The sequence below is a fragment of the Protopterus annectens genome, chromosome 15.part0, assembly GCF_019279795.1.
Source record: "Protopterus annectens isolate FY-2018-M chromosome 15.part0, PAN1.0, whole genome shotgun sequence".
In the NCBI taxonomy this organism is placed as follows: domain Eukaryota; kingdom Metazoa; phylum Chordata; order Ceratodontiformes; family Protopteridae; genus Protopterus; species Protopterus annectens.
In genome coordinates this window covers 268,762,348-268,786,611 of record NC_056749.1, presented here as the reverse complement: position 1 = coordinate 268,786,611, position 24,264 = coordinate 268,762,348, and the positions used below count along the sequence as shown (strand labels likewise).

The 24,264-nt window shown below is 42.5% G+C and overlaps 1 protein-coding gene across 5 annotated transcripts in view; it reads left to right on the top strand.

Annotated features, from left to right (window-relative positions):
• The window catches only part of NSDHL (NAD(P) dependent steroid dehydrogenase-like), a 276,923-nt gene extending 253,088 nt beyond the window's left edge, over positions 1 to 23,835 (top strand). For all 5 annotated transcript variants that reach the window (XM_044057023.1, XM_044057026.1, XM_044057022.1 and 2 more), the window contains exon 8: positions 23,110 to 23,835. In XM_044057023.1, the coding sequence (XP_043912958.1) occupies positions 23,110 to 23,442 (333 nt within the window). In that variant the 3' untranslated portion in view covers positions 23,443 to 23,835. The remainder of the gene's footprint in view (positions 1 to 23,109) is intronic.
• The last annotated feature ends 429 nt before the right edge of the window (positions 23,836 to 24,264 follow it).

Below are 24,264 nucleotides of genomic sequence, written 5' to 3'. Positions count from 1 at the left end.
TAGGGGCAGAGCTCAAGGTTCTTTTAGGCCTAGAACAGGGAGTTCACCTGCTCAGTCTTCTGGTGAGGGCAGGGGTCAGTCCTTTCGTAAGCAGACCCAATGACCTGCCTTTTCAGCTGCCAGAGCCTTCTCGTCTGGCAGCACCTTTGGGGGGAAGGCTGGCGCTTTTCAAAGAAAATTGGAGTTTAATTACCCAAGACAGATGGGTATTGGATATCATTCACCACGGTTACAGGTTTTATTTCCATACCTTGCCTCCTTTCAAAGGCATGCCAGACATTCCTCCTCTACAAAGAAAAGAGGCCCACAAGCAAATTTCTCTGTTACTCCAAATAGGGGCCATTCAGCCGGTTCCTGTGCCAGAAAGGGGCCTAGGATTTTATTCTCGCCTGTTCCTAGTACCAAAAAGGGGAACACGTGGAGACCAATTTTGGATTTATCTATCCTCAACACTTATCTGGACATTCCCAAGTTCAAAATGTTGACGTTACAACAGCTTTTACCTCTGCTGGGCAAAGATCACTGGATGGTAACTTTAGATCTCAAGGAGGCTTACCTTCATGTGCCTATCAGGCTAAGTTGCAGGAAGTATCTGCGTTTTCGAGCTGGGAATTCCCATTATCAGTTCTCTGCATTGCCCTTTGGCTTATCTACTGCGCCCAGAGTATTCACAAAAGTTCTGGCTCCAGTGATAGCTTACTTCAGGCTAAAAGGAATACAAATCTATCCTTACTTGGACGACTGCCTGATTCTGGCTCAAGAAAAGGAAGACCTTTTTCAGCATTTGGAATATGTGATAGCAGTGCTAAGATGCCTGGGGTATTCTGTGAACGAAATAAAGTCCAGTCTAGTACCCTCTCAAGACATGTGCTTTCTGGGTGTGAGACTGAATACAGCAACCCAGATGGCCTTTTTAACCCCGGACAAACAAAAGAATCTTTCCCTTTACTTCCATCAACTATCTCTTCAGTCCGGGCTGACTGCAAGGACAGTCCTTCAAGCCTTAGGGTTCATGGCATCTTGTATTCTGGTGCTTCCCAATGCCAAACTGCATATGAGGAAGCTGCAATGGTATCTCAAAATGTATGGACACAGCACTGCCAGGATTTGGACACTGTCATTCAAATAATACCTTGCATTCAAAAGGAATTTTGTGGTGGGCTCAGGAATGTCACCTAAACAAGGGACTCTCTGTGACCCGCCAGAGGCGAGTCAGATTCTAACGACAGATGCCTCAGACATAGCTTGGGAGCTCATCTGAATGGAAAGTGGATACAAGACAAGTGGCCTGCCAGACTACAGCATCTACATATCAACATGAAGGAGATGTTAGCAGTCCAGTTTGCATTAATGGCTTTCAAGGAGTTACTTCTTCCAGGGCAGGTGTTGATTCTAACAGACAACACAACTGTCATGTGGTACATCAACAAACAAGGGGGAACACATTCTTATCCTCTATGCAGGCAAGCAATGATTTTGTGGGAGACTGCGCTCAGCTTGCAACTAAATCTTCAGGCAAGGTTTCTGCCAGGAGCACAGAACTCCTTAGCAGATGTGTTAAGCAGGCAAATCATGGATCCCCACGAGTGGAAACTGGATCTTCATGTATTTCGGAAATTGACAGTGTCATGGGGAACTCCAGACATAGATCTGTTCGCTTCTCCACTAAACCACCAGCTGCCAAAGTTTTTCACGAAAAGGTTTCATCACACAGCTTGGAAAGTGGATGCTCTTTCTTTCAGTTGGAAAAATCTTCATGTGTATGCCTTTCCACCTCTGCCTCTCCTCCCAAAGGTACTCCTAAAGGTCAGACAAGACAAGCCAAGGATGATTTTAATAGCTCCAGATTGGCCTCGCCAACACTGGTACCCATTACTGAGGAGTCTGGTAAGGAAGCCTCCATGGCCTTTACCTTTGATTCCACACCTTTTGTCTCAGAGGGAAGGTCATCTACTCAATGTCAAGCTTCACTCTCTTCATCTAACAGCCTGGCATATTCTGTTTTGAACCACAGCAGGTCTCAACTTCCTCAACAAGTTTTGAATGTGATTATGGAAGCCAGAAGACCTAGTACAAGGAAAGTGTACGCAGAAAAATGGAAGAGATTTTTATTTTGGAGTGCAGCAAAGGATTTGGAGGTTTCTGAGCCTAATTTGAGTGTGGCTCTTCAATATCTTACTGAGTTATTGGACAAAGGTTTGTCTTTCTCTTCCATTAAGATTCATGCTGCAGCAATTTCAGCTCACTATGATTGTGACCCACCATTGTTTTCTCATCCTTTGTTCAAGCAATTTCTTAGAGGGGCAAAGAATATAAGACCTCCACGTAGAGCTCCTACTCCTGCTTGGGATCTCAATTTTGTGTTGGAGAAACTTACTCTACAACCTTTTGAGCCTGCGGCTACTGCTGAATTGAAATACTTGTCATGGAAGACTGCTTTTTTGTTGGCCATTACTTATGCAAGAAGGGTTTCTGAATTGCAGGCCCTTATGGCGGTTGAGCCTTTTTGATTTTCCATAAGGATAGGGTATCATTACGTACTAATCCTTCCTTTATGCCTAAGGTGGTTTCTAGTGTGGCTTTAAACCAAACTATTCATTTGCCTACTTTTATGCAGATCCCCAAAATAGGGGAAAAGCTTTTGCACACTTTAGATGTACACAGGCAGTTGCGCTATTATTTAAGCAGGACTAAGGATTTTAGGCAGTCTCAGCAGTTGTTTGTTTCTTTTGCTTTGAGTTCTCAGGGCAAGCCTGTGTCAAAACAAACTATTTCTAAGTGGATTGGGTTTTGCATTGCATTTTGTTATTCCCATCATGGCAAGGAGATTCCAGCTGGGATTAGGCCTCATTCCACTAGGGCTACTGCCACTTCAACAGCATTTCTAAGGGGGGTGGCAACTAAGGATATTTTGGAGGCAGCTACTTGGAGTTCAGTGCATACTTTCTCTAAGCATTACCACCTTCCTCTCTACTCTAAATCTAGGGCTGGTTTTGTCACGGCTATTTTGCAGGGCATGTTGACAGCTCCAGCTTCTTTATGATTTGCCAGCCTCCCTTACCTCTGCTTTGGGATTCTACCCAAGTGTTAGGACTGCAGCAATGTGGGATGAAGAACATAGTACAGTTTTGTACCTACCATAAATGTAGATGTTCGAAGATCCACATTGCTGCAGTCCAATTTACCCTCCCTCCTTCCCCTCTGTGTTTAGGGGTGGTTGTGTGGGTGGGGTTGTACTTTTGTAAATTTGTATATATTGTACATATATTTGGTACAGGAGGGTTTGGTGTTTTTTGGTTTTGGCCTTATCTTGTTAGGGTCTTCTGACATCTGGGGCAAGAAAAGACTGAGGATATGACGTCGGTCATGCGCATTTGTACCCTGACGTCCTGACGTCAGACTAATGCGCCTTGACTGACGTCAGCCTTATACTTTGGTATTCGGGCCGACTGGGACAGCGGACTACCCAAGTGTTAGGACTGCAGCAATGTGGATCTTCGAACATCTACATTTATGGTAGGTACAAAACTGTACTTTTCCCTTTTTTGAATATTTTTAATACTCATGTACAGTCCATTGTTCTTGTTTACTGAAGTCTTGGTTTCCTTAGAGATGTGGTATTCTTCTTGCAATAAACTTCCCGCCCCATATAGATGCGTACTTTAAGCATACCTGATTTTATGGAATTTGCTAACCAGAGTTACAGACTTTTCAATTCTTTGTTATGAAATGCAACCTGACATTTCCCTCTCCTTAGTTCATTCCGTATATTTTTTAATTTTATTGTGCCTTGCTGTAGATTATTTTTCTCAGTTAAATGTTATAAATCTACAGCCTTTTGATGTAACAGTAATTTTAAATAGAAAATGATTGGCACCAGCCAAAGGTGGAAAGAGGTTATATTTCCATGACCATTTGCCTTCCTAAACTAAGACTGTGTCTAGAATTGAGTTATGCGTCGGCACATGAATTGTCTGTTTCATATTTCTTTTACTCATTTCTTAATCAATTATGTCACAGCTTATTAAGCTCCATTATTTAAAGTTAATATTGTCTCATTAAAACAGAAGACAGAGTCCAGAGCCCCCCTGCACCTCTACATCCCTTGCCTCTTATATATACCAACTCTGAGATTACACTACAGTGGGGAAATGGCACTGTAGTTTAGGCATGACACACAGTGAAAGCAGGAGAGAGCTGAAAGGAGATTGTTCCCTCAGTCTGGATTCCAGTAGGATTTTGTATCTAAATGTTGTGGTTCTCAGCAGTCATCAAGTAGCCACAGTCAGACTCTGGGCAGAGACAGCAGCATTATGCCCGACCTGTCCCAATGTAGAAATAGTCAGGAGTTGATTTTCCTACCACCTGAAGGCTTGGGGAAATATTTTGAAAAACAAATGGATAAAGGAAATCTTATCCAGTGGTGATGCCATACCTTTTCACTCTTTTTCCAAAATCTTATTGCTACATTTACTGGACAGATTGTGTCATCAGAAACAAGCAGCTAAGAGAGGATTCTTCAACCTCTGAAAAAGAAAAGCCATCCGCAAGGTCCCACCTAACCAGAAAGGCTTAATATGTGATTCCAAATTCTTTTTGGTGTGAAAGAAAATAAATGACTTCAGAGCCATTTTTGAATTTCAGCGACCTAATAAATTTATTCCAAAGGAAAGCCTTCAGATGGTAATGATGCAGTCTGTCCTGTCTTGCTTGTTAGTAGGAGGCTGGATGTGCTCTTTGGGCCATCAAGAGATGTAACTTTGCATCACGATCACTAAGGAGTCAGAGGCTTCTGAATTTTATGGACACAACCAGTGATCACTGTCACCATACTTGGTGTGCTCCATCCACCTGAGTAGGAATGTTGGTGTGGAAGAAGTTAAAAAATAAAAAAGTACATATGAAGTCTACACAGTAGCAGCCCACAAACCTGACTCTCAAGAACCCCCAAAAAGTTAAAATCAGGAATTTTATTATTCATGCTTTTATTGGAGCTTTTGTTTATTTACAGGCTCTTATAAAGGCAAAAATGTGCCGAGCAGTCCTTTGCCGTGACAGTGCTGGGGGGTGGACCATGTGCCCCTTCAAGTGTCCAGTCACTGCAGTCAACTGAGTGTTGCCTCACTTGCTGATGTTCTTCTACTGCAGTATTCACTAGTGGGTATTCCCTTCTTCCCATCAGCTTGCCTGGCCAGGTTTCCAAAGCTTTTCCAGTCCCTGATGGTGCATCGGACATCTAATGTGTTGGCAGGTACATATGTGGGCCAAAAATTGACGTCTGCGCACACAAGTCCTCAGAACTTTTCAGCCGCCAGCTATACGCCAGGTGTTCCTACTACTCGCGGATGTTGGATCAGTTTCGCATTAAGATAAGTACCCCGTTGGATTTTCTTCAATCCTTTTTGTATTAGTATAGTCTGTTAATGTCCAGTAAGAACAAGTGCAATTGTGGTCAGCAGATTCCCCACAAAGATACCCATGACCAGTGTCACTTTTGTTTGGGTAGGGATCACGATTATAAAAACTGCTCCATTTGTAAGTTGTTCATCCCTAAGACCTTCTGTTGTCGACTTCAAGCCCTTGATTTATACATTGAAAACCAATGCCTTATACAGATCGCTCTCAGAATGGAAGCCGCTTCTGACATCCCATCTGAACCACCGAGCGAGAGGGCCAAGCCCACGCGGCTGTCTACTTCCACTGTGCCTCCCTCTGCTGATTCTCAGCCTGTAGCCACTGTAAGCTTGGCCAAGAAACCAGCGTCCACCACATCAGATAAAGCGGGTACCTATCAGGAGGCCGCACAATTCAGAGTGAATGACACATCCGGGAGAATATCCCTGCACCTGATTCAGACACCGGGGGGGGGGGGGGTGCAGTTTCTGGGATGGGTGCTTCGGAGCAGGCCTCAGCCGCTCTTTCTATAACTACCAGGCCGACAGCCAGCCAGACGCCAGTTAGGCCTACCAAGAGAAAACAGAAGACGAGTCATATCGCTTCACCTCAGAGGCCTTGCAGACTGGCAGGCCTTCCTGGCACTTAGGCCCATGGCAGACCTCCCTCAGGCTGCTCCACCTCTTCTTAGTCCCAGGCCTCTCCAGCCTAGCCAACCTGCAGAAGAGCAAATGTGTGTCTCTACAAAGGACTCCTTGTCCTACTGTTCACAAATCTCTTCTCCTCTGGGGTATGGATCCCCAGAAGAAGCCTCTGCTGAACCTGACTCCCCGGTGGATGACCTTACTTTTGGGGACACAGTTTTATGAGAGAACACTTTAAATGGGATTGCTCAAACGTGTCTGAGGCCCAAAAAAGATTCTGTGACTTGATTCAGATGGAATCTCCTAACCCAGCCCCTATTCCTCCTGCCCAGCCTGCCTTCATGGATGCTTTTGCTGCAGCATGCATCAACCCAGATTGCCAGCCACACCTAGAAGGGCTGATCAATTGTATAGGGTACCTGATGCAGAAAAATTCCTTTTCAAAATACCCACCAGCTGACCCAGCAATTATTTCTGTTGCTACTGATAGGGCTACCAAACTTCTCCCTACCACCACTGTCTTGCCTGCAGATAAAGACAGCAAGGCCATGGAAAGGTAGGGGAAGAAGATATACACTTCTGCCACCCTAGCCTGTAGGGCTGCAAATTACCAGTCACACATGGCCAAATACTATCTGGCCTTACTGGGCAAAGCTTCTAAGGAACTCAGTGAGATCCCTGACTGCTCTGCAAAGGCATCCCTGTCTTCCTTGCTCAGGCTCATCTCCAAAGTCAATAAACATTATCTAAGGTGTGCATATGATGTAGCTGAGGCCTTTGCCAGGTCAGCTGCATCTGCCTCTGTATTGAGGAGTTACTCCTGGCTGTATTTACAGCCCCTACCGGATGACTTTAAGGGCAAACTCTTGGATGCTCCTTTGGATCGCTCTGCCCTTTTTGGCACCAAGGTGGCTGATCTCTTCATGTCACTCCAGCAAAAAGGGAAAGAGCTCCAAGATTTGAAGCATCTACTTGCCTCCCCAATTCCAAAATTTTAGAGGAACTATATCTGGCCAAGACACAATTTATAAGAATGTCTTCAAGGCCCTCTTGCCCCCTCCAGGTCTAGAAGACCCCACAGGAGACAGGCTACTCATCCTAGGACTCCTTAAGCCACTGCCCAGAGACCCCCCCTTTCCAGAAAGGGCAGGCAGCATCTGACTGCCTGCCTCCCTTTCTCTCACCCCCCTCCTTCCACCATACCTCTATCCTTCCATCTCTCTCACTGCCTCCCTGCATGGACCCTAGTGACATCCAACAAATGGGTTTTGTCTATCCTGAAGGAGGGTTACTTCATGTCTTGGATGGCGCCTCTTCCAAGACTCCCTATACCTCTACCCCCCTCTCAATGCTCCCTCCTTCCCAAGGTCCTAAACAGCCAGTTGCTCCAAGGCACCATAGAACTCGTCTCCCACTCTGCTCGAGGGAAAGGCTTCTACTCCAGAATTTTTCTGGTGCCCAGGAAGGAAGGACCATGGAGACCCATCTTAGACTTTTCCTTTCCGTTCCTTTCCTTACTGCCAATTCTATTTCCCCTCATCCTTCCCCAGGCCTTCACAGTGACCCTGGACATCAAGGAGGCCTATCTACATATACCCATAAAACTGTCCTCCAGAAAATTCCTCAGATTCAAAGCAGGCTCCTCTCATTTTCAGTTCTGTGCCTTGCCCTTTGGACTCTCCACTGCACCAAGGGTATTTGCAAAATGCCTAGCTCCAGTCATCGCCTACTGCAGGACAAGGGTTATGCAAATTTTCCAGTACCTAGACAACCTGCTCATTCAAGCAACAGACTGACAAACCCTCCTTGCCCACACAAAGGACCTTCTCCTCCTGTTGCAGTCTGTAGGGTTCCTCATAAACTTCCCAAAATCAAAACTAATCCTACACAAGACATTGTCTTCGTAGGATGCAGAATCAGAACAGACCTCAGGATGGCCTTTCTACCTCAGGAAAAAGTGCTTTCCCTGACCCAACACCTTCAATCTTCCCTCCTTTTACCCGCTATGACTGAGGGAAATCCTTAGACTTCTTGGCCACATGGCAGCCACTATTCCCGTGCTACCACTGGCAAGGTTACACATATTCCCATGCTACCACTGGCAAGGTTACACATATTCCCATGCTACCACTGGCAAGGTTACACATATTCCCATGCTACCACTGGCAAGGTTACACATATTCCCATGTTACCACTGGCAGGGTTACACATATTCCCATGTTACCACTGGCACGGTTACACATATTCCCATGTTACCACTGGCAGGGTTACACATATTCCCATGCTACCACTGGCAAGGTTACACATATTCCCATGCTACCACTGGCAAGGTTACACATATTCCCATGCTACCACTGGCAAGGTTACACGAGGAAAATGCAATGATATCTTCACTTGGTATGGACCCAGCACTCACACCCTATAGAGTTCAAGATCCCACTCCTCCCCTTCCTCCACCAAGAGCTGAAGTGGTGGCTGGCCCAGGTTGCCCAAAACCTGGGCCTCCTCCTACATTTGCCCTCCCCTTCTCAGACCATGCACACAGATGCGTCAGATCTGGGCTGGGGAGTAATGCTGGGCACAAGAACAGTGCAAGGTTTGTGGACAGACAAGCACAAACAATGGCACATCAACAGCAAAGAAATGTCAGCCATAGATATTGCCCTGCAGGCCTTTCAACCTTTCCTCAGACAAGAAATTCTGAAGATCTTCACAGACAACACCACAGTGATGTGGTACCTGAACAAGCAAGGAGGGACAAAGTCCTACCTCTACTGCAGGCTAGCCCTACAGGTATGGGATCTGTCTGTCTCTCATGGGATCTTTCCTGATTCAGCCTACACCCATCCCAACACAATTGTCAGGCAGACTCCTTAAGCAGAACTTCCTTAGACAGTCACAAATGGATGTTGTCAAGAGATGTATTCCTAGATCTGATCCACAGGTTGAATATTCCACAGATAGACCTGTTTGCCTTCTCCACAAACAGGCAACTCCAGAGCTATTGCTCCAGAACTCACGACCCGAAGGCTCTGCAAAGAGATGCCTTCTTAATGTCCTTGAAGGGGGAGACTTCTGTACGCCCCCCCCCTTTCCCTCTGATCCAGAGAATCCTGCTGAAAATTCAGCAGGACTCGCCAGAAATTTTGTTGATGACCCCCTATTGGCCAAGGCAACACTGGTTTCCCCTACTTCATCTATCCAAGGGCAATCACCACAAGTTACCCTCCTCAGTGGATCTACTCCCACAGCACCAGGGGACACGGATTCACCCACAGTGGAGATCCTGCACCTCTCTCTGTGGCTGATAGGATTCTGATTCCCTTCAGGCACCTGTAAAACTAGTACCTGCTCTCAGTCCTGCAGGAGACCAGGAAATCACTTATCTCTATAAATGAAGAAGGTTTTCTATCTGGTGTCACAAAAGACAGAGCCGCTGGACAGCAACTTGGCTGTAATTCTATCCTACCTGTGTGAACTGCTAAAGACAGGCTTGTCTTACTCCTCCTTAAAAGCGCACCTGTCTGCCATTTCTGCCTGCCTGTGTATGGAACTCCACTAGCTTCCAGACTTTCAGCCAAGCTATTCCTAAAGGGTGTTTTACACTTAAGACCCCCCCCCCATAAAACCGACCCCCCCCGGGATCTTAACTATGTGCTGGAAAAGCTCACTCTGCCACACTTTGAACCAGCTGGCAAGGCTGACTTGAAATTCTGCACTTGGAGAACAGTACTGCTAGTAGCTTTGACATCAGCCAGGAGGGTCTCAGAGCTCCAGGCCCTTATGGCTACCCCATCCTACCTAGTTTTCCATATGGACAGGGTCACTCTCAGGAGTAATCCTTCTTTCACCCCCAAAGTGGTCAATGACCTTTCCCTGAATCAGGCTATTCACCTGCCTACCTTTTTTCCAAACCCTCAGGGAGACAGTGAGAGTGTCTTTCACTCTCTGTATGTACACAGGCAACTTCATTTCTCCTTGTATAAGACCAAGCCTATACACAAATCAGACCCAGTTGTTTGTTTCCTTCCACCCCAGGGCTCTCAGGAAAGCTTTGGGGAAACAAACCATTTCTTCTTGGATTGCTAGGGCCATCTCCTTTTGTTACTCACACCATGGAAAAACACTAACTGGCAACATCAGAGCCCATTCCACAAGACCCATGGCTTCCTTTGGAGCTTTCTTTAAAGGTCTAGATACTAACTCCATTCTGGAAGCAGCTACCTGATCCTTTGTTTACACCTTCACCAGACACTATAAGATGGACCATATCTGAAGGACCAGAGCAGGATTTGCCAGGGCTATCCTGCATGGATTCCTGGAATCTTCTTCCAGACCACCTCCCAGCCAGCAGTGAGCTTTTGTACTCGCCCACTAGTGAATACTGCAACATTGGAATATAAGACACAGGAAAGTTGTGTAAAATCTTACCATAACCATAGTTGTCCTTCTCTTCCATGTTGCAGTATTCCTTCCCTCCCTCCATCCCGCTGTTCTCCTTGCACTTGCTCACCTTGGCTCCTATACAGGCTATGCCAACAGGACTGGCTCCATCTGAGGCTTCTTGGTTCTGAGGACTGGTGCATGCAGACGTCACTTTTATGGTCCACGTACCTGCTAACACGGCAGACGTCCGATGCACCATCAGGGACTGGAAAAGCTTTGGAAAGCTGGCCGGACAGGCTGATGGGAAGAAGGGCAAACCCACTAGTGAATACTGCAATACGGAAGAGAAGGACATCTATGGTTATGGTAAGATTTTTACACAACTTTCCTTTCTCCTGCTCTGCTTGCATTATTTTTCCATCTCATGGAGAAGCGGCACTCTTGTACAAACGAGTGGGTGACATTGCTTTTCTTTGCTTTGCTTTGCTTCTACTCACGAGCACAGGTGTTGTTAAAGGCATGGAGAACATTATCAACAAGAATGAAGTGCTGCCGAATCAGTTTTGAATTCTGAAATGGCCTGGGGTAAGAGGAAGGTGTGTGTGTCTGTGTGTGTCTGTGTGTGTCTGTGTGTGTCTGTGTGTGTCTGTGTGTGTCTGTGTGTGTCTGTCTGTGTGTGTCTGTCTGTGTGTGTCTGTCTGTGTGTGTCTGTCTGTGTGTGTCTGTCTGTGTGTGTCTGTCTGTGTGTGTCTGTCTGTGTGTGTCTGTCTGTGTGTGTCTGTCTGTGTGTGTCTGTCTGTGTGTGTCTGTCTGTGTGTGTCTGTCTGTGTGTGTCTGTCTGTGTGTGTCTGTCTGTGTGTCTGTCTGTGTGTGTCTGTCTGTGTGTGTCTGTGTGTGTCTGTGTGTGTCTGTGTGTGTCTGTGTGTGTCTGTGTGTGTCTGTGTGTGTGTGTGTGTCTGTAAAATGCAACTAGCTTAGGTATGCAGTATGTAAATGTGGAGGTAGGAAAACTCAAATCCCCATACCATGCTCATTGAGGAGGGAGTCATAATCTTCTACACCAACTGCACTTTCTGAGAGAATTTTATAGTTCTCATGCACTTTCTGAGAGAATTTTATAGTTCTCATTGATCAGAAAACTCATGTCCATGCAATACCTGTTCTATTAACCTTTTAAGTAAATTATAATTGTCTGATACTGGCAAGGCTTTGAGTTCTTAATGGACTTCTTCCTGTAGTTAAAAGTACAATGTGTGTATTCTCCCATCTCCATTTATGTCACTCAGACAGTACTCCTGATTTGCCCCTGAAAAGGGGCACTTTCTCCAGCGGGTTTAACCTGAAATAAAAAGTAGTAGTTAAAATCTGTCCGTTCTGTGATCTTTGTCTTCTCCCCAATGTGTTTTTTTTTTGGCAAATTGTTTATTTATTTAATTTATTTATTTAAATTTGTTGACTGGGAGTGTCCGACTGGACGTGGGTCCATTTTCAGCGGAGGCCCGGGGAGAAAAGCTCCACAGTAAAATAAACAGACAATAGTTACATTGGATTACATAGCGATTAACAATTTACATAGAAATTACTTACAACATATTTACAGATGAAGAACATAGTACATCAGTAGACAACTAGAATCTTTATCTGTGAAGTACATAACAGGCATTAACAAATGTAACAATGAGAAGTTCCTGCTGTATAATAAGTACTAGGCTTATGAGCATCTGAGCTTGCTATCATCAAGGTAGTTAGTGGAGGTGAAAGAAAGGTAGTAGTTGGATGGGGTGGATGATATTAGAGTGGGAGTTGCAAGGGCATAGCCAGCATGTTTTTAGGTGCACTTTTAATAAAGTTTTGAAGTTGGTGCATGATGGTACGGAGGTAATTGTGGGTGGGAGTGAGTTCCATAATTTGGCTATGGCGCAAGAGAATAGTGCTTCACCAGCAGAGTTATTGGCTTTAGTGATCTGCAAGTGATTTTTGTTGCTGGATCTTAGTGGTCTGGTGGTGCGATAGGGTTGGAGTAGATTCTGGAGGGATGGGACATTTAGTGGATGGTTTACTAGTTTATGGGCGAGTGAGAGTTGATACCACTGAAGGAGGTGAGGGAGTTCAAGCCAGCCCAGTTCAGCAAGTGAGAGACAGTGGTGACTACGGTAGGATGCTCCTGTGGCGAATTTGGCGATTTTGTTGTAGCAGGTCTCTAGCTTGTTCAGATCACCTTGCCTTAGGTTGGTATATACTGGAGAGGCATAAAGTAGGGTGGAGATAAGGTGGGAATTTGCTATTGAAATCTTTGCTGCTTTGGTGAGAAATTGTTTATTTCTGTATAATGCTCCTATTTTTTTGTGGACTTTTGTAATGGTCATGGATATGTGAATGTCAAATTTTAGTTTATTGTCTATTTCCACTCCTAGCAATTTGGTGTGTTCAGTTGGGTATATAGTGGTGTTGTCTTTTGCTGTGATGTTAAAGTGAGAGTTGTTTTGAGTATGTTTGGTGGGTTGGAAGATGAGTAGTTTAGTTTTGTTTGGGTTGAGTATTAATTGGGCATCGGATAACCATGTTTCAACAGAGGAAAAGGCTTCCTGTGTGACTTTTTGCAGTTTGGGTAGGGACTGGGCTGAGCAGATGATGGTTGAGTCATCTGCGTATTGGATGAGTGTGCCATGTTTGGTGGCAGAGGCTAGATTATTGGTGTAAACAGAGAAAAGTAGGGGTCCAAGGATGGATCCTTGGGGAACCCCTGTGGAGACAGGTAGTTGGGGAGATATGTCATTCTGCCATACAACGGATTGTTGGCGGTCAGGCAGGTAACTCTGAAACCAGTTGGTGACTGATTGTGAGGATAGGTTATTGAGGACAGAGATAAGTTGTTTGTGTGGGGCCATGTCAAATGCTTTAGATAGGTCTAGGAAAGTAGCAGAGGAGAGATAGCCATTGTTTTTATGCTGAAGGATAGTGTTAGTAAAGGAGAGTAAGGCAGTGGTGGTGCTATGGTTTGGTCGGAAACCATGTTGAGTACTGGAAAGGAGGTTGTTAGTAAGGAGGTAGTCTGAGACTTGAGAGTGTATGCATCTCTCTAGTATTTTGGAGAGTGGAGAGAGAATAGCTATGGGGCGGTAATTGGTTAGTTCTGCAGAGGGTCCGCCTTTGTGGAGGGGAATTATATGTGATACTTTCCACAATGTGGGAACGTAACTTTCTGACAGAGATCGGTTAATCAAGATGGATACTGGGTAGGGCAGAGCATCAGCTGCAATTTGTAGGTATTCACTTGGGAGGTTGTCTGCTGCTAATTTGGTGGGTTTAAGTTTAGTTAAGAGTTTTTTTATGTTGGAGGTAGGTACAGGAGAAAAAGAGAAGGCAGTGGGGAGATTACTAGTTGAAGGTGTGGGTTGGAGGGGAGGGGGGGTTGTGTTGCTTAGCTAGTGATAGTATGGTTTCGGTGAAGTGTGTGTTGAATGAGGTAGCAATATTTTCTGAGGAGTGAGGGATGTTAGGAGGAGGGGTACTGACTTTACCTGGGTGGAGGATGGAGTTTATGGAGGACCAGAATTGTTTGGGGCTGTGTTGTGAGGAGTCTAGGGCAGACTGGTAGTATTGGAATTTGTCCTGTTTTATTAGCTTTTTGACTCTATTGCGTAGTTCTAGGAATGTTTGTCTAGCTGCGGGGTTTTGGTTTTGCCAGTGCTCCCAGGCTTTATCCCTGTTTTTCATTTCTGACTTAGTGGTTTTCTGTAGCCATGGGGAGGGTTGTGCTTTGGTTCTGGAAAATCTTATTGGGCATGGTAATTAAGGATGTTCAGGAAGGTAGTATTAAAAAATTCAACTGCGTCATCTAGACTGAGGTACTTTAGAGCATGCCAGTTACATTCTTTGAGGGCTGAGATGAATGTGAGTGGGTTAAAGTTTATTTTTTTACGTATTTGACGATAGATGACAGGTTTAGCTTGGTACAGGTATTTTTTGAGTAGGAATGTTGGAGAGTGATCACTGAGGCTATCTGATAAGCAGCCTGTTATATATGACTGGGGGTTCTTACTGACTAGTATCCAATCCAGGGTAGTGTGCTTGCTGGAGTTTTTATTTATCCCTGATTTTGACTGGACTAGTTGGGTGAAGCCATGAAGGTGTACATGATGGGTTGGATTGTTGCCAGAACAGGATTGCCAGTCAATATTGAAATCACCTAAGATGATAGTTTCTTGGGGGCGATGGTAGGAAGACCAGCTGAGGAGGTTTTCTAGTGGAGGGATGTTTTGGCCAGGTGGGAAGTAGCATCCAATTATGTTGATGGTTTTGTTTTGGTTAATTTTGAGGTTGGTATACATTATTTCTTCATTGCCTATTTGTGAAGCTGATAATTTTAAGATCTGGATGTTTAGATGCTGTTTAAATATTATAGCTACACCACCTCCTTTTTTGTTTAGCCGGTCTACTCTTAGTATGCCATAACCTGTAGGGAGTATTTGCTCACTGGTAATGTGAGGTTTTAGCCAGGTTTCTGTCAGGATGACAATTTCTGGGGAGTATAAGTCAATGGTGGCATGGAGTTCATGGACTTTGTTGGATATACTTCTAATATTTAGGCTTAGTAGAAGGAAGTCACTTGGCTTTCTATTGGCTGTAATATGGGAGAAGTTGTGGTTTCTAGTCTGTTTATGAGGATTGGGGTTGGAGATGGTAGGGCCAGGGTTGGGGTGGATTGTTGCATATTGTAGTCACTAAATAATGGTAGACATTTGAGTTTCAGATTTGGTGTTCTACAGAAAATGCTTGATAATGCAGCACTGGTTATTCTATCATTTTTTTTAAATATATAAAAAATATTTAAGTGTTTCCTCATTTTATTCCTTATTTCTGACTCTTGCACTAAGAAGTTGAGCGGGCAGAAGGTTGCTGCACTGTATAGCTATGACATCAACAAGCTAAGATATATTTTGCGGCCATTATTTATGAATTTATTCATTCATATGATATCAGGAAAATATCCAAGGTGTACAGTCATCTAAGAGGCTTTAATTGATGGACATGTGCGTGTGTGTGCACGTGCGTGCATGTGTGCTTCTGTCTTGGGCAAAGATCAAAGCATTAGCAATGTAGTATGTAGAATGAAGGAATAACTGAAAATGTGGAGAATGGCCTAAGTTGTTTGTCACTCAAGATGCTGAGAGAGAGTAATCTGTGGATCTTGACATGTGCAACTTAAAGAACTGTGTATGTGGTAAAACAACTATGAAGTAACAGTTTAAACAGGCTGTGAGCTCCCTCCCTAGTGGTTAGTAAATGCTCCACATTTTGTCTTTTTGTTCAGCCGTATGAAAAGTAGTAATAGTGTTCAGTATTTTGAAGATGGAAGGTTGACCATGGCTGCAGTTACTTTAATTATTCTGCTTGTGGTGCTATGGATGTTATGGTAATGTCAAAACATTACTAAACTGGAAGTGAAAAGGCCTCTGTTTAAGAATGTGTAGTTTTAATTACCTTATTTATTAAAACTACAAATTCTCAAAAAGCTTCAAAAAATTATAACTGCATAATTCAAAATCCCACACATCCAAAAATAAATCCTGGCATGGGTTACTGTGACCAAACATTCCCTGTTGAGGGCTACCCATACATCTCAACTGCCCTATTTATGTAGAACATCCCTGATTTTTGTTTCATACGTTTGTCCTGTCCCTCAACATTTTTGATCACTTACTATTAATGCATACAACTGATTAGCTTTGTACGCACCTATGAAATATAATGACCACAATGAACATTTTAAGTGTAGTCATGCATCTCAAGTCACTGAAATGTTCTGGTACCCTTGATAAGTGTAAGCAAGGGCTTGGGGAATGAATCGTTTACAGATTGCATATGTCCATTAGAAATAGAGGTGCCAAACCAGGAATGAATTTCCTGTTCCCCATCCAGGTGTACAAGTTGCACTTAAATTGGGTTCAGGAAGAAGTCTGCTTCACATAGAAGGCATAGCCTCTGGGGATAAGCACCTGTCTGTCCAGCAGGTCCTATTTAAATCATAGGCAAGGTTTAACTCTTTAGAATGGGTAATTCTGGTGCTGTTATTTTGCAGATAGGCAGGAGGTCCATCAAGGCAGGGTCTGACAGTGCCTTGTATTCCAGGCATAGATCTCCTCAACAGCCTGTAGGAGGCAGAATATAGGGATAGGGCCTTGAGGAGGTGTGCGTAGGACATGTAACATATACCCTGCACTCTTTAGTGAGGTACCTCTGTGGACCTTGCAGTTGTTGGATGTGCGTGGTTAGGTACATACTAAAGGGAGTATTGTACCAATGATGGGTCTGATGAATGCTGAATACGGTGGAACAATGGCCTCCTTGGATTTGGAATGCTATACATTTGTTTATAAGCTGCACAACATAGAATGATTTCCTCACTATAGTAGACACAGTTTGGTCAAAGGCTAAATTACGATCTGTGTGTGTCCACAAGTCCCTTACTACCAGATTGACTCTTGGGGACATGTTGTCAGTATGATAGTTAACCAGGGGTTGAAGACTTCCTGAAGGATATCATGGATTTCTTGGCATTTAGTTTTAGTCCATACCTCTGACACAAGTTGTTGGTGGAGGATTTTATGACTGCTCCTAATTTCCAGTCATCTGCAAATTGTTAGCCAGAGACTCTTGACATTGGCCTTGACTTTAGAGAAATAAATGCCAAAAGGAGTGTTCACAAGGCCAATCACAGAGGGAATTCGCTTGTGACTAGCCTGCTTGTAGAGTCTGTTATTATTGCGGATAAGCAGGAGGTTCATCAGGGTGGATTCTGACAATGCCTTGTATGTCAGGCATAGATCTCCCCTCAACAGCTTGCAAGAAACAGAATACAGGAATAGGGCTTTGAAGAGGTCTGCATAGATATTCTTCCAGTGAGGAACCTCTGTGGATTGTCCAGTTGGATGTGGCTGGGTTAGGTACATACCAGAGGGGTCTTGTACTCAATGGTAGGTCTGATGAATGCTGAATATAGTAGAAAAATGACTTCATCTAGAAGGCCTTTGGGATTTAGGAAGGTTGCATTTAAGTGCCTCAGCATATGTGGGTCTATGTGTCTGCTTTGTACTTTGTGATGGGTACAGTGTATGTTCTATTGACAAGTTGGTTGACATTAGGTGCGCTTTTATGTGAGAGCTTTGACTCCAGTGATAGTCTTGGACCAGATGTTGCAGATTTTAAAGGTAAGATAAAAAAATGGGTTAAAATCCTAAGAAGTTGCAGTCTGCACTAAGCAGCTGGATATGAAAGAGGGAGTAACTCAAGCTTTAGCAATCTAAGGTGAGAGCCACTAATTTTGACGGAGGAAAATAGGATGTGGGTGGGCACTTACTATTCTGGCTCTGTGAAATACAGTGGGATGGCCAATAAATTTAAATAGTTGAAGGGGAGTGACTTTACAAAATGATAATTTTGTGCTTACTGACAATAACCAATGAAACAGGAGAGGGAAGGAAATGTGTGACCAAATTAACATAAGGGGCGGGTAACAAGAGAGACAGTTGAGTTTAAAAACACAACAGCAACAAAGTTGGAGGGTGGAGAAAGATTAATTTCTGTGTGACTCGCAAGAGAGAGACAGCTGTGGTTTCTTTCCTGGTTTAAATATGCAATTGAAAGCACAATGTAATTAAAACAGTGTAATGAAAATACACCACAATATAGAAGAAGGCAATGAAGTAATACAAATTACAAGAAAGCAATCTAAGAAAAACAAACTACCCTTTCCTTTACAACAGTCTGTGGCAGTGTCTGAGTGAGCTTTTCCAGTAAAGTACTTCGCTATGCCCCAGTGTCTGTACTAAGAAGATATGTTTTTTCTTGAGCACTGGCGAAATGTGCTGTATTTGTTTAAAAATATTTTCCTAGCAATGCAGCACAGGACAAAATAAGTCCAACGTTTTTGTTTTTGAATTTAGGTTAATAATATTTTTTATCATTTTACTGAAGTACAAATGTATTTGTGCATGGCATTTTCCCATCTCTTTTATATCTGTAGCTGTACCCTTCACTTGTTGCTGTATAGTGTATTAACACTTAATGCAAGCCATTATCTTTGAACCTGACGCATTAGCAGTTTTGTGTGTTGTGAACATTGCTAGGATTTGTAACGTTATGGCATTCACTGTTTTTCGTAGAGAAATGGTCTTTCATTTTTAACAGTGGATTACGGATGAGTTAGTTAACATGCATCATTTATTCTGTACTTTATTGGTGTAGTGTTCAAGTTTTTTTTTTCACATGTCCTACATACCCCACCAGCTTGTTGCTTTGCACCCATTCTGCCTCAGCAAGAAAAGGAGTCTGGAGCCGCCACTGATCCTCTGCTGGTACTAGCAAAAGTTGAATGATTTTTTGGCCTAAGCTAAGATACTGCCTACAGATGATATAGTTACTAACTACTCTCATATGCAAGGTAATAGTTCAGATGGCTTGGAGTACATCATTAGTTGAGTTTATTATCTAATTTTTCATACAGCTAGTTTGAATTATCTACTTTCCTTCTGACTTGACTGTTTCAGATTACCGGGCAGATAAAACACACATGGACTTGTTGAAAGCAGATTCAGCACAAACTATTCCTTCTCTACTCATTTTCAAGGATATTCCGTGCTGTACAAAAACAATCTTGTAATTGCAGTACATTTTTTTTAGTTTATTTCAGCTTGCATTTCAGGACTCTGTTTCTGGAGGATAGGCTGTTTCCTGCTTCATCTCAGATGTAGTTGGGGAAGAGCTGGTCTGTTTTTGTTGGAGTAATGCAAAACAGTGTAAAGTCCTACTTACTCCCATTTTAGGCTGTTAGACGCATAATATGCACATTAGATATTACTCTGCATCATGCATTCCTACCCATGGACTGGATGCTAGTCAGTTGCCTGTGTTCCCTCATTGTAGTCTGTTCCAACAGAGACTTGTCTGAGAGTCTTGGGCATTATGGCATCTTCAGTTTTCATGCTTCATCATGACGGATTTCACATGAGAATTCTTCACTGAACAGTCTGGATGTAGTGAACCAAACCTCTTGACACTTTTGTTATTTCCATGGTGAATCTCCAGAGCATATTACCTATACCTGCAGTGCAGGGTATTTCCCACAAGCCTTCACTCTTGAAGCCTCTAAGTTTCAGACATTTCAGGCCACAGTCACCAAAGATGCTCTTGCTGTAAGGTGATTCTTGCTGTAAGATGAAAGGGCAGAACAATAGGCTGACTGACAGTTTTGCCTATGAAGTGTTCACGTCAGTGTTCTGATATGAGAGCAGTTTTCTTCCTTTTAGAGCTTCACACCCAGTGGGATCTTCTCTATTCATTTTGATAGTGGGAATGTGACAACTCTGTCATTTCCTGTAGTCACAGAGCCATGAAGCAGTTTCACTGAAAACAGATTCAGCAAAACTGGCTTTGCCCTTTCACTGCTCTTTTGTGATTGTGTAGTTAAAAGTATGTGGGTAGGTTCCTTCATGCTTTCCTGCTTGCAAAGAAAGGTTTCATTTTTTCTTTTTCTTTGTTCAGGGTAAACATTTCTTGTATTTGGGATTTGCATATTTTACAGTTGGCAAGCCATCATAAATTCTGGATAACATAGCAGATGTCCAGTACATCTACAAATAGGGAGGAACACGTGTCTCTTCCATCTGTCAAAAAGCAATGAGGACATGGCAGTGGGCTAACTACTCATACTAGCTTTTAGTTGCAGGGAAAACCACTCCTCTGGGGGTCAAACTCAGTGTACATCTACTGTTTTCTCACATGTAATCCCCAAGTCCCTTGGTGACAAAAAGGACACTGTCTCTAGGGCACTGTAGTGTGCAGTTTTTTGCTTCTTCCTAAAAATTGTCAAATTCCGTATCTTTTCCTGATTTCCTTTTTGGGGTGTCAAGCGGAGTATTCCCTTGTTCACAAATGGCCAGATGAAATCCTACAAAAGTTCCCATCCTGATAACAAGATTATTTCAGAATGCCATAGTTCTCGGCGCCATGTTTTGTACTGCTGAGCAGAGTTCTTATGCTGAACCCCCTGTGTCTGAGAAATTTCATGATGTGGTGGTCTTCCTATTTAGTCCAGTCTTATTGAGACATTGATGTAAAAACCAGCAACGGCATCCAAAATAAGGCACTGAAAGAAATGAATAAACCAAACACCACAGTAATATTAAGCGCTTTCATTCTTTTAATAACAAGAACTTATTCAGAACAAAAAAAAAAAAAAAAAAAAAAAAAAAAAAAAAAGAATTTGGAAATGTATTGAGACATTCACACCTAAAGCTGATGGTTTCCCATTTCCATTTGTATTGAAATTTGCCTTTTTTGGAGTGGGCAGTTTCCCATTATTTCTCGTGGCCTAAACAAAAATCTTACTGAGACAAATGGACACATTTTTTTCTGTTTAGTCCTTCAACAGAGGGAGAGATCCATCCATTCACCTAGCTACAGTCTTTTTTCCCCATTTTTTGCCCATGGAGTAAGGGTGCCATTTCAGCAGTGACAGTCATCTAGAGCCAGTGTTCACACTGTTGTGTGACTGGAGAGATGCCTTTATATTTTCTGTTCCTTTAGTCCTTTCACATCTGTGTGAAATCTTTTACTCTTTTAATCTGCACTTGCATATTGTTCTATTAAAACCGTTTGGTAGCAGTTTCCAGCTTTAATTGTATGTTAGACTTCACTTGCTTGTCTTAATTTTATTAAGGCCTTGTAATATGGTATTTATTTTAGTCTCATTTTTTTCAGAACTTCTCAGTGTCATTTTTTTTTTTAAATATACAAAAGGCTTACTGTTGCTCCTTCTGAGCCTTTTGGCTCTGAAGACCTGAAGTTCCTCTCCTGGAAAACACGTTCTCTATTAGTTATCTCTGCTGTCAAAAGAATTTTTATTTGCAGGCGATTTCTGTCAAGTTCTTTGGGTAAAGAAAGGGTGCCACCAAGAACAACTATATAATCCTGCAAGTGAAAAGTCACCATAAAATTAAATATGAATCTGTCAGTAAATCTGCCTTTTTTCTGTACCATGCTAACTGTGTTGCTTATCTCCTCCATTGTATTGATGTCTACAGACAGTTCTGTGGACAAAACTAAAGGCCGTTGCATTGATGAACAGTGTTTGCATGTGTTGCTTAATCTACATGTGATGAGTTTTCTTAAGCTTAACCTTTCCAGGTGGTTGTGTAATTGTATTGAATTCTGTCATTAAACAGTGAAAGCAAATACCTCGTAACTCATAGTCATTTTTATTAGAGCAATAGCTATTTTTGTTGCCTTTTTCTGTAATACCACTACTGATGTCATTTATGCATTTGCAGCCTGGTCTTCCTTAAACATCTCTGTGATAGTCTTACTTTAGACTTTTGCGAGGAATTGTAAGCTGGATATTATTTGCAGGTTTTCTTTCAAGGCTGCTCTCTTGAATGGTCTATTCCCATATTGGTGGAGGGTCTATATTGTAAGTTCGAAGTTTGAAAACTTCGAATTTCATATGATCGACATCATATGAGCGAAGTTTTCAAACATTGAATGTTACAACGGAGATCGCCGTAGGGAATATTTCCTTCGCTTCAATGTAGTGCGATCTCTGAGTTGGTATATTTAAGTAGTGGGGGGGGTCTGGGGGTGCAGGGTGGCTTGCCCCCCTGCACGGAGCATTCAGGTAGTTTTTTTTTTTTATTTTTAGTTTGTTTATATTTTATGTTTGATGTTTGAAAACTTCGCTCATATGGAATCGATCATATGAGATTCTAAATTTTCAGACTTCGAACATATAATATAGACCCGTGGTAGACACTCACATAGATTAGCCAGGAACTTCCTGTCCTATAGGTTACTGAAACTAGTATTGTTCTTATTAGATGAAAGATCCATGTACTTGCTATGATGATAGATCTGGAAGACGGTCCATCTTCCATAACCTACCCTCCACCATCGACAACCTGTAATATTTCTTATTTTGTATCCATTTCCTTTCCTTTCTTATTCTCAAGTGAGAAAAGAATAATGCATGATAGAAAGTGGGGAAGATTCCAGTCAACCTAGGAAAGTTTTTCTGCCATGTTGTCACAATGCCTTTGGCATCATTCCTGGGGATTACTGAAGATAGACTTTCTTCATACACATCCAACACTTCTCTAGGTACATAACTTTCATCTTAATTTAAGAGACAAAGTTGACAGCAGAAGATTCTCCCTGCAAAACTATTATGATACTTACAATGATATATACTATATAATGAAAGCTCAAACACTTCTATGTGTGAAGATGGTGGTGGATGGGGGTGACAGAGTTGAATTGTTGAGAAAAAAAAAGTTAATTGTTATTTGACTTCTCTTAAAGGTTGGCACAGTGCATTGCGCCAGCAGTACAAATATGCAGCAGTCTGTGCAGAACTCACATAAACTGCAGTAGTGAGAGTTTTTTTATTATTAAGTAGTCCTTAAAGCAACATATGACACATATTTAAATATATTTCCATTAAAAGGAAACAGAGTACAGGTGAGCTCCAGCAGTTTAAGATTATGTACAACATAAACTAGTAATCATTATTGAACATGTTTGTTTTTGTAAAAAACAATGAAGAATTAATAAAGCCCAACAAAATCTAATGGGTGCATAGTCAATGCTGCATCACTTTAAGCTATTTTTTTCTGTTTTATTTTTGTTTTAGGCCTATCACATCACCAATGATGAACCAGTTCCATTCTGGACATTCATGACTGAAATGCTGGAGGGCCTAAACTATGATGCTCCGAAATACTCGATCCCATACTGGCTGGCTTATTACCTTGCCTGCCTTGTCTCTCTACTTGTGCTTCTTCTAAAACCACTTATCACTTTAAAACCCACCTTCACACCAATGCGGGTGGCTCTGGCTGGGACCTTCCACTATTACAGCTGTGAACAGGCAAAGAGGGACATGGGTTACAAGCCTGTATGCAGTCTGGAAGAGGGCATAAGAAGAACTGTACAAAGTTACCCCCACCTTCGCAGAGATGGTTAACAAATAAAGATGTCTGCTGAGATTGCTCGCGTTTTCTAGACTGCATCAAGGGTGACAAGCAGTGCTTCCAGAGTTGCATTTACTTTGTAATGCCTTTGACTGCTGCTCAAATAAACTGACAGAACTGTTTTATTACTTAATACTGTTAATTTATAGATCTGTGACATTCCTTCATGAAGCTTTAAAATTGTGTTTTTCTAATGATGTGCTAATTGGCATCTGTATTTAGTAAAAGGATGAAGATTTAAACCAGAAAAAAATCTCTTGAAGTCAGCAATGGACTGTGTCATATTTCTTACAGCTGTGACCTGTTTCTGTACAAGTGGTTATTTTCATGTAAGACCTCCGTAAACAATTAATGCCATCAAAGGCAATTAAAGTGAATAAAGACTACACTGCATTTTTTTATTTACTTTACTGTTCATCCCGATCACTTTTAGCCTTTAAGGGTTTTTATTTATTTATTTATTTTTTTACATCTGGAGAGGGAAGACAATGCATCATGCAGAACTAGTATCTGCACTAGATCAAAATTAGTAGTTTCTACCAGGAAGTTACAGCTGCCGAGCTGCAGTTCAGTAGTATCCATAAATGCTCATTTTTCTTTCAGAAATGCTTTCCCCATTAAATGCAACCCCTTAGTTTTGTGCGACAAGGTATCTTGACAGCAGACTAAAGTGTCAGAGCATTGGTTTGCAAAATAACTGGTTTTTTTAAATCATAAACTGATTCAAAAAAACTTTCCCACATTCAGAACCATTATGATTAAGCATTTAACTTGTCCAGCTACTGAACTAATGTAATGAGTACCCTGAAGTAGCA